We start from the raw sequence: 10,872 nt of genomic DNA, 5'->3' as shown, positions 1-10,872 counted from the left end.
GGGGGGGGGGAGAGAAGCAAGTTCAGAGAAGTTTGTTACTACTCCCAAGCCGCGTAAGCAGACACCAGCAGATGCCATCTTTCTATCTAGGTACATCGGTTCTTACTACATCCTCCCACTAACAAGATGCGACATCAAAACAGTCGCTGGTGTCCAGTAGCTTTCTCCGTTTAAACAGGTTCCCTCCTGTGGCAATCTAGAAACAGTCTCACTGTGGAGAAAACATGCATTTCCCTAGACAGTTGAAAAAGATACATTGATCTAGGTATGAGGTCCCTGTCATTTCTAGGAGACGGGGTCTCACAGCTGACTTGTAGCACTCTGGTTAGTAAAACCCTTCTGTCCCTTCTTCCAAGGCACTCCCCAAGCAGTTGGTGCAGAGGTGACCGATATCTAGTGCACAGTGCTGCAGAGGTATCCAATATCCAGTGCAAAGTGGTTGCCCTGAAATCCTATTTACAAAAGCCATACTAAAATGGACTCAATGCTATATATGTGTATAAAATATATAAGATAATATAAGCAAAAAGAGGTCACCTATTTGAGAGGGAGTAAGGGAGACACAGGGGGGGATTGGAGAAGCAACAGGAAAGGGAAAAATCATTATTTTCCCCTTATATTTTAATTAAAAATTTAAAATAAAAGTGAAAGATACATTTATCTAAATAGCTATAACTAATGAAGCTTGTATCACAAATAAGTATAAAAGTATCTATTTAAAAATAAGGTTGAGTGTGGTGCACTATGCCTATACCTATAGTCCTGGCACTTGGAAGGCTGAGGCAGGAGAATCACAATGAGTGGAAGAAGAGCTTGGTTTACTAAGTACAGACCAGCCTGACCTCCACAACACCACACACTCTCAAAACTTAATCAAAATAAATGTAGAAATATAGCCAAAAGCAAATTCTTTTTTTAAAGGGGGGGGGTATTTTAGTTTTAGTTACATGTATAGTACTGGTGTGTCTACGTGTGAGAATTTATACCTGAGTGCAGGTGCCATCATAGGCCAGATGGGTCCCCTGAAGTAAGAGTTGCAGGGAGTTTTGAGCCCTTTTACTGTGGGTGCTGGAAACAGAACTAAACCGTCTCTCCAGTCCTGCCAATTCTCAGAGAGTACCATAGAGGAGAAGTTTCCTAACGGAGGGTTCTGGGTATCGATTCTCACAAGCATCCTCTGACTCCCACGAGGTACTGTGCGCCTCCAGAGGAAGCTGCTGCTCATGCAGGCAGAGCACCTCATGCAGGCAGAGCACCTCATGCAGGCAGAGCACCTCATGCAGGCAGAGCACGTGCGGCCCTTAAAGTAGCAAGGGCCCCACGTCAACCTAAATGAAGAAAGGAGCTGTGGACGGAGGTGAGGTGAAGAAACGAAAGATGGAAAATTGTTGGAATCAGACGGCTTAAAGTTTGGGCTATCGTGTACACCGGGAGAGATGGGTTTTAGTTTCCCGGGGGGGACCCAGTTAAAACACTTAGAGGCTAGTTCACCAGTCTCTTGTTTACAGTGAGGATCCAGGCTCATGTGGCACTGGGGAGGGCTAGACATTGTTTTGTGTTGAGTGTTGGGCGGTTCAATCACAGGCTTTTGCTCTGCGAGCCGGTACTTCAAAGCTTGTGTCTTAGCTTTCTCGAGACACAAGAGTGTTTTGTTCAACCCAGTCCTGTGTATCACACTACATTTCAGGTTTGCCAATCACACTCATGGATTTCTCTTGCAGGTTTCCTTCTTAGGACAGTTTCGTGAATTTACTACCTTAAAGGGGACTTTTTTTTTCTTCTTTTAAGTCATCTGGAAAACGTGAGCCAAGATAACAGTAGACCTGCAACAGTTTTATAATAGGCGGCCCAGAGCAGTCTCTATTGGGAAGTCACTGTGTAGACAGAACACAGTAAAATAACAGGAAAATGAGCTATCTCTGTGGCTACATGCCCTTCTGACTTTTTGTTGATGTGAAGTAAGCTTTGAAGTTTCTATATATTAATCTTTTGTTGTTTTAAAACACTATAATCTCTGAGCTGGGTCTTCCTTGGACCAGGTCTTCTCTTTGATGGTGGAAAATCAACCCGATATCGATCTTCATGACCTGAGCATTTCTGACATCTGGAATGAAGTTTTCTCTTGAGAGCCATGAGTGTTCTGTCTCCTTCGCAGTTAGCTCGGTTTTATCTGCCATATCAAATTCTGCTGTGTTTCAACTTCAAGCATGGTAGGGGGTAAGGATGGCTCAGCTTTTCTGCAGAAAGTAATCCAACTCAGCAAAAATAGCCTTTAGTTCTGAGTTTGGTGATCTTTGTGTTAGGAGAAGGACGGTGCTTTTAGACTTTGTGGATGGCTCTGTTGCTCTAGGCTTTGTGGATGGCTCTGTTGCTCTAGGCTTTGTGGATGGCCCTGTTGCTTTAGGCTTTGTGGATGACCCTGTTGCTCTAGGCTTTGTGGATGGCCCTGTTGCTCTAGGCTTTGTGGATGGCTCTGTTGCTTTAGGCTTTGTGGATGGCCCTGTTGCTCTAGGCTTTGTGGATGGCCCTGTTGCTTTAGGCTTTGTGGATGGCCCTGTTGCTTTAGGCTTTGTGGATGGCCCTGTTGCTTTAGGTTTGTAGATGGCTGACTTGCTTGCTTTAGGCTTGGTAGATGGCACTGCCTCTGTTACAACTGATGTGTGATGTGAAAACAGGTACAGACCAGAGGGAAACAATGAGAGTGATTTTGTTTCTCGGCTTATGGAAATGTCGTTATTTTAAGTTTTTAAAATAGATCTTGCTTCTTAGAGCAGATATAGGTTCAAAGTGAAATTGATCACAAGGCATGGAAGGATTCCCACACGTTCTCCACCTCCTCCACATCAGGGTCAGCCATCTGAACTTACAGAAAGCATTTCACTTGGCACCTGGCGGCTTCACTGCCAGCGCCTTGACTTTGAGAACCTTCTAGCTCTCAGAACTGTGAAAAATAACCATTTCCTGCTTGGTTTAATGGACTGAACCATCACTGCTGTGTTATAGCAGCTGGAACTGACTGACCATTTGCCCTGATAGATAGCGCTCTGTGTACCTTCTCTGACCTCCCCACCTGCTATAGCCTTTAGGAATTACTGGTTTTTCTACTGTCTCTGCTTTTCCTTTTCTAGAACAGCATTTGGTTGGAATGCTACAGTATGTAGTATTTTCACATTGACTTCTTTTGCTTCATAGTACCCTGTTAAGCTTCCTCTGTGTCTCTTCATCACCTGCTACCTCGCTACCTTTTAGCACTAATGTCCTCTTGAATGGACATACCACAGCTATTGATCCACTCACTTCAAAAGTACCTTGGTTGTTTGCACATGTTGTAAATTTTGAAGATCTGTGTGGCCACTGCTTTTGTTTGTTGTTTAATGTGAGCATGTGTCCAAATCCTTTGGATAAATGCCGAAAGCACTAGGACTAACTATCAATATATGCAAACATAGTTTTGCAAGAAACCACCTATAGTCCATTTTGAACTCTCCTCAGTAATAAGCAAGATCATCTCACTTCATCCCCTCACCAAACGCTTGGATTGTCAGTGTTTTAAAATTTGACTGACAATGGTGTGTGGAAGTTGATTTCATCTGCAGCTCCCTGGCGACATGTGATGTCGAGTGTCTGCCCCATACCTGCTTGCCATCCTTAATAAGGCATTTTCTCCAGTTATTGTATCTACTTTAAAGGGGCAGTCTGTTTCCTTATTGAATTTTGAGTTATGTTATATTACATTTGTGTTTTGTTAGCTTGTTCTTTCCAGGTATTTTCCCCTACTCATCTTATTCTCCTGTGGGCGTCTTTTGCAGAGCATATACTTCTTTTTTAAAGGATTATTGCTGATTCAATTTATTTAACAACTATTGCCTTACTCACACTCTCAGTTCCTTATGTAGCTGTGCTGACACACACCTCTAACCCAGCACTTGGGAGGCAGAAGCAGGCAGAGCTCTGGGAGTTTGGAGCCAGGCTAGTTACATATCAAGTTCCAGGGAGCAGGCCTAGATAGTTAAACCCTGTCTCAAAAAAAAAAAAAAAAAAAAAAAAAAAAAAAAAAAAAAAAAAAGGAAATAAAGGAAAGAAAAATAAAAGAATGAATGAGTGGATGAAAGAAACAGAAAGAAGAAAGATAACAAGCAAGGGAAGAAGAAAAGAAAGAAGGAAAGAAAGAGTGAAAGAAAAAAGAAAAGAAAGACGTCAAATTAACTAGTGTCCCTTGTGTGAATTTACCCCTTGTATGACTCGGTTCATCTTCTATTGCTCTAACAGGAATGCCTGATGCTGGGTAACTTATAAGGGAAAGAGTTACATTTGGTTCAGGTTCCAAAAGTCCAGAAGCATGCTAACAGCATCTGTTTTGCTTCAAGTGAACACTTTATACTGCTTCAGCCTGTGAGAAAACAGAAAGGAAAGGAAGGACACTCATAAAGGAACAGGAACAGGGGACAAACTTCCCCTTAAGGAAACATATCCACTCATAAAGCGCCCCTCCACACGGACCAACGCCTCTCACAGTCCTAGGCTCCCAGCACGTGGATCTTGGAGAGACTCGCTTTAAACCAGCCTCTCACCTCTGCCCTTCCACATTCATGTATTTCTTGTTATGAGAAGATATTTATCTTGTCCCAGTAATCCCCAAGTCTCAACTGGTTCCAGAATCAGCTTCAAAGCCCCTGTGTTATCGGAAACAAGGCATCAAGGCAAATGCCTGTAGAGCGAGCGTGAGGCTGTAAAATCAGGCCAAGTCATCACCTCTGAGATGTAAAAGCAGGACAGGCGTAGGGTAGACAGTCTCATTCCCAACGAGAGTAGACCGCAGGATTACCTAAACGAACATCACCCAACAGATTAGACATGACATCTCAAAACTCGAGAATCATCTTTCACTCCAAGTACAGGGTAGAGGCTGGGCTCCCAAGACTGCGGGCAGCTCTGCTCCCAGTTTGTTGGGGCTCAATTAACATGGCTGCTCTTGGTAGGGCAGACGATCTTCGTCTTCGCAACTGCAGCCCCCGCCCCCCGCCCCCAGACACTGACCTGTTGCAGGGTCTGCGATCTCCTATGCTTGCAGGTCCCCGCGCAGCTCCCAGAGAGTCCTTCTGAAGTTTAAGTGGAGGGCTCCACACCTTCATAGCCCCTGCCTTCCGCTCGCCTGATGAGTGGACACTGCCAGCATTTGCTTACTGGCCATTCGCCGCCGCCACAGCAGCAGCAGCAGCAGCCGTGGAGGTGGCAGCAGCAGCGGGCGGTGGTAGGCACAGCTGGACCCACTTGAGACTCAGCGTGCTGAGCAGGCCTATTGATTGGGTGCTTTGGATATAGGAACAGAGGCACACCCGGATACACCCTAGCCACAGCTTGTTGTGACTGAGCAGAGCCCACAATGGGATGCAGGGAGCAGAATTCTTGCGCCACCAGCGTGATAAGGCCACAGAAGCTCCTCCAGCCAGTCCTGGAACCACTCTGCCCCTTTAGGATACTGGACTTTGATGAGAGAGGCAGACACTAAGATTTCTGAGATAGCTTTGGGGACTCTCACCATTGCTCTGAGGAATGAGGCCTGCCTCACCACCAGCAGCTTGGCCATATACTTAGTGATATCTGTCGACCATGCTTTTTAACTCTTCCGCAACCAGGCTAATTCCCCGTTTCAATGCCATGTCTCCTTCTTGCAGGTTTAAGTTATCCCTTTTCTGTTACGTCCCCTAAGTGGTTAAAAGTGTCTGGGAATGTCTGAGGAGCTTTGCAGCATCCGTGGGTCTTATTCCAGTTACTGAAAGTGTTCACATGACCTCTGTGCTTGCAGCGATGTAATAGGACGACTTTCATTCCGTGTCCCTGGAAGACATTCTCGTTTCGGCACACAGCCTTCTCACCTCAGCCTTCGTTTCCCACAGTTCTGCCAGTGTTACAGCCTCAACCATTTTGCTCACATACTGATGTCTTTAGCCTTGTGTTTTTCTGAGCTCTCCACAAAATTGCCCCGCGTTCCACTTCTCACAACTAGCCCCTTTCCCAGCACTCACTCCAAAACTGTTGCAGTCTGGGCCTATTCTCGGTTTGGACTGCCATTTCCGGTAGTCAAGTGTTGCCATAGCAACAGTCTACTACTTGTTCTTCATCCATTTCCTGTCGCTATAACAGAATGCCTGAAGCAGAGTAACTCATAAAGGAGAAACGTTTGTTGTGCCTCCGATAGTTCAGGAGCTTAATTAGCTCCAGACATTTAGGATACTATTACATCCAAAAAATGCCTCAGCTTCTGGTGGGGGCTCATGAGAGAAATCAGGACGCTAGCCCATTCCATGAGAAAATCAGCCTGTTCCTGAGGGCCCAACTCCTGTGACCCCAACACCTCCCATGAGCACCCAGTTTCCACTGTATTAACACTGACGAATTCAGTTTCTAACAGGTGAACTTTTAGGGAACCCACCCAAAACAGAAGAACTGGTCGATTTTGTGTAGTTTGTCGAGCTGGGCAGACAACTGTAGCACACTTAATTAGCCTCTCAATGCTTTCCTTAGTTTGGTAGAGGCTTATTAACTTTATTCATCTTTAAAACAAAACAATATTTGGGGGTTTGTTGACTTTCTATTGATTTACTCTTTCTTGTTTGGCATTCTGGTTTTGTTTTGTTCTTGCCATAGTTTTCTGTGTTCTTGTGCTTCTCTGATTTTCCAGGTAGATGTCTGGATAATGAACTTTAGATATTTCCTCTCTTCTATCATGTGTGTCCAATCCTATACCCCACCCCCAACCCATAGATCAGCCTTTACTGCACTACACCACTTCTTTTCCTTTACTTTGTTTGCTTGTTTGTTTGTTTGTTTTGAGACAGTTACTTTATGTATCCCTGGATGTCCTGGAATTAACTACATAGAACTTTTAACTTCTCCTAACATATTTTTTTTTTTACTTTCTGAGATATATATCTGGCATGTGTATGTGTGTTTGCATGTGCACATGTGCATGGAGGACAACGGTTGATGTCAAGGGTCTTCCATGATTGCTCTCCACTTAATTTCTTGAGCCAGGTTTTCTCCAATACTGTTAGTCTATAGCTAGCTCTCTCTGTGTGCAAAGGGAAGCAACTCCAGGCCCAACCCTGGCTCAGTGGTTTCTAGTTTCCAATGAAATATAGTTGTTAGTCTTAAAACATCACAAAAGAATAACAAGGAGGACTTCTCAGATAATCAGCAGTTTTAAAGTTCACATTGCATTCTAATAAATTACAAAGCAAGCAGGTATCTTCATTATGTCTCTAGAGCAACATTAAAGTGTTAAAATTTTTATTCTTTTTTTAAAGGAGCTCTTGTAAAGTCATTATTATACATAATTGAATTAATGTCTACATAGTTAAATACACAAAATAAATATTATATCACCAAATTCCCATAATTTCCCACTAGAGAACTAAGAAATACAGAGCTTAATTCTGGGCCTTTTCAGGCTACATATATTCATTTTAAAATTTTGAACATGGGTTCTAGAACTTCAACCATAGAGCCACAAATCCTGACTGCAAATGGGTTTGTGGAGACTGCGGAAGGTACACCTTATAACCAGCCTCCCCCTCCCACAGTGTTTGGATGCTAATAAAACCATCACTGTTTAATCAAATGCCTCCTTGGCATGCACTTGGACTTCATTTGCATATAGACTCTCTTCCAACCTTGTATCTTAACACAGAAGGGCAGGGAAAGGTTCTAAATGAATATGAGAATCAAGTAATGACTGCCCTTCAGAGCCAAGCATCCCACCCACAGCTGTGGGGTTCTCTCTATTCTGTCTTCATTTTAGGAGAGACTCAGTGGTGTCTGATGCGTCATAATGATCCCAACTCTCAGAGAGGAACCCCGGGTCATCCAAAGTCACTGAGAAGCCAGTGCAGGCACAAAGCATGCAGTGTGGTAAGGGGGGGCTAGAGAGCATACTTATGAGCCACAGCGACTAAGACCCATCAGCTTCCCTCGTCAAGTCGTTTCAAAAATGCTAATGTTTTCAAAAAATATAAATAGGTCCTGCTAAGTCATAGCTGTGAGTTAACTCAGAATACGAATATCTGAACATACTGTTGTGTGATCACAATTAATCCATATTATCTCCGGCTCAGCCACACACTGTACTTTCCTCCCAAGCACAGAGAAACCCAACCGTTACTATTTGCAGCAGCAGAATAAAGAGCCCGGAGAGTCATCTTCTAATCTGTATTTTCCGGAGTTGGGGAGGTCTTTGCATTCCGCTATAAACTTTCGAAGTTCCGTCTCTGGGAAGCCATCTTGCTGGTAGTGCTACATGGAAAAATAGGAAAGTCCTCATTCCTAAGGCCCTCTCCAGTAGCTTTCCAGACAAATGCAGAGTGGAGCATTTGTCAGTGGAAGGGATGTCTCCAGGGAGAGTTAGGCACTCCCAGGCATTTTTGAACATGTCACCTCTGGATCCACCCAGGCTAGATGAAAGTTAAACAAGCTCACTTCTCCAAGTCTGCCTGTACCCTCAGACATGGGAATCTTGTCTGTAACCCTCTCTTGGGAAATATTTGGCCAAGATGCATCTTAAATCCTATAGTGTCTACTTCCAGTCTGCATACAGCCCCTGATTTCCCGGACACTGAAGGAAGCTTCTTGGGTGAAACCTGGTTCAGGCAGCCCAAGTCCAATCCGATTGAGATTAGCAGAGCCAGGCTGAGATCTAAGCAGTGAGCATCCCTCACCTCACCTCCCACAGACTCTCCCAGTGAACATCCCTCATCTCCACAGACTCTCTCAGTGAGCATCCCTCACCTCCCACAGACTCTCCCAGTGAGCATCTCTCATCTCCCATAGACTCTCCCAGTGAGCATCCCTCATCTCCACAGACTCTCTCAGTGAGCATCCCTCATCTCCCACAGACTCTCTCAGTGAGCATCCCTCATCTCCCACAGGTTCTCTCAGTGAGCATCCCTCATCTCCCACAGGTTCTCTCAGTGAGCATCCCTCATCTCCCACAGACTCTCTCAGTGAGCATCCCTCATCTCCCACAGGTTCTCTCAGTGAGCATCCCTCACCTCCCACAGACTCTCTCAGTGAGCATCCCTCATCTCCCACAGACACTCTCAGTGAGCATCCCTCATCTTCCACAGACTCTCTCAGTGAGCATCCCTCACCTCCCACAGACACTCTCAGTGAGCATCCCTCATCTCCCATAGACTCTCTCAGTGAGCATCCCTCACCTCCCACAGACTCTCTCAGCGAGCATCCCTCACCTCCCACAGACTCTCTCAGTGAGCATCCCTCAATTCCCACAGGTGCTCTCAGTGAGCATCCCTCATCTCCCATAGACTCAGCGAGCATCCCTCACCTCCCATAGACTCTCTCAGTGAGCATCCCTCATTTCCCACAGGTGCTCTCAGTGAGCATCCCTCATTTCCCACAGGTGCTCTCAGTGAGCATCCCTCACCTCCCACAGGTGCTCTCACAAAACGTTGCCTCTCTCATATGCCATTTACTTTATATACCTAATACCTACTGACATGTATTAGTCTAATAAGAGGTTAGAAAATGTACTTAACAGTCAATGATATAGAGTTCAAAGGCACAGGGATTGCCTAACATGTGCCAGGCCCTGGGATTGATCCTTAGTACAAATAAAAAAGAACTTTTTTATTTTTGACACAAATACTGAGAAACAAGATGTTCAACATTCTAGAAATTCCACATCTCTTTCCCTCTTTTCGTCTCCCCGATTATTGTAATTTAGTCGTGTGCCCTCTGAGTACTAAGCTGTGCTGCCACACACTCGTTCTAGATGGGCGGTGTATCTGGCTTCTGACAAACCTACCTTGATTGTCTCGTATGTGTCTGTGATCAGCGCAATGAAGAGACTCAGAATCATGTAGATGAAGAGGCTGATGAATGAGTACAGATAGATGCGGCTGAACAGCCAAACCAGGTAACTTTTCTGCTGCATTTTCGCAAATGTGGAAAACATATCGTCTCCGTTTATCAGCGAGAACAGGCACTCGGAGACCCTGTTCAGGGAGCGGAACTGGGGGAAGGTGGAGAAAAGTTCATTTCCGGCTGTGTTCCTTCGTGTGGGAGGCTTTTGTTCATGACGTCATCCTGACCGGGTATGGCAGGTGCCCCTTTCCCAGCAACCAACCCAAGGGAGCCACTGGCCTTTGCTTTGGGACATATGTCATGCCCTGGCCTGCTGCTTTGTCAAGTAGCTCTTTCTTGTCACTCCTCTGAGCTGCTGCAACCTGAACTCAAGCAGGAAGGCGGGTTCTGCTCTCTCAGTGTCTCTCAGAGTCAAGCCTCGGCTCCCCTCTCCCCCTCTCCTGCCTTTCCCTCCCCTCCCCTGCCTTTCCCTCCCCTCCCCTGCCTTTCTCTCCCCTCCCTCCCCCCTCCCCTGCTTTCCTTTCCATAGGAAGAGACCCTTGAGATGAACGCTTCTGCAGAGACACCCAGGTTCCAGACTCAAATGGTCCTTCATCTCATCTTGAAGCTCATCCAACTCAAGATAACATCTCACAGTCAAAACAGTTTTCACAGCAAACTTTTCAAATATTCCTACAGGGTCTTTTGTATAGTTTTACAGATGTGTATGGGTGAATTCAAACAGACTGAATGACTTCACCAGTGGTAAAAGGAACATACTTATCTAACATACTCCAAACAAGATGTCAGACAATGGAGCATGTTAATAATTTTCACAAGGTGTTCACATTTGACTGATTTATAAGTAGTGATACGCTTGTTATTGGATCTATATGTGGGTATAGATATATAACTTTCCACATTTTAAGGCTGAATTAACAGATCAAAGGAGATCACGTAAGAAGGATAAACACTTGGTGTTTGATAGCTGCTGGTTGGGGGTCTAAGCAGTGA

General features: G+C 45.0%; 1 protein-coding gene and 1 long non-coding RNA gene across 2 annotated transcripts in view; both read right to left on the bottom strand.

Annotated features, from left to right (window-relative positions):
- Window positions 1–4,367: 4,367 nt before the first annotated feature.
- LOC116094381 lies at window positions 4,368–5,438 on the bottom strand. The gene is made up of 2 exons (XR_004120075.1): window positions 5,038–5,438; window positions 4,368–4,825 (listed from the first exon to the last, which is right to left on the bottom strand). It is a non-coding gene; the product is annotated as an uncharacterized LOC116094381 (long non-coding RNA).
- A 1,745-nt stretch (window positions 5,439–7,183) lies between these two features.
- Mcoln3 (mucolipin 3) overlaps window positions 7,184–10,872 on the bottom strand; it is a 27,039-nt gene continuing 23,350 nt past the window's right edge. The window contains exons 12-13 of the mRNA XM_031375759.1: window positions 9,821–10,027; window positions 7,184–8,292 (exon numbers count right to left, since the gene is read on the bottom strand). Of these exons, the coding sequence (XP_031231619.1) occupies window positions 8,161–8,292; window positions 9,821–10,027 (339 nt within the window). The 3' untranslated portion in view covers window positions 7,184–8,160. The remainder of the gene's footprint in view (window positions 8,293–9,820; window positions 10,028–10,872) is intronic.

This window comes from Mastomys coucha, unplaced genomic scaffold (assembly GCF_008632895.1).
Source record: "Mastomys coucha isolate ucsf_1 unplaced genomic scaffold, UCSF_Mcou_1 pScaffold16, whole genome shotgun sequence".
Taxonomy (NCBI): domain Eukaryota; kingdom Metazoa; phylum Chordata; class Mammalia; order Rodentia; family Muridae; genus Mastomys; species Mastomys coucha.
The sequence above is the reverse complement of the archived record's forward strand: the minus strand, read 5'-3'. Positions and strand labels throughout refer to the sequence as shown.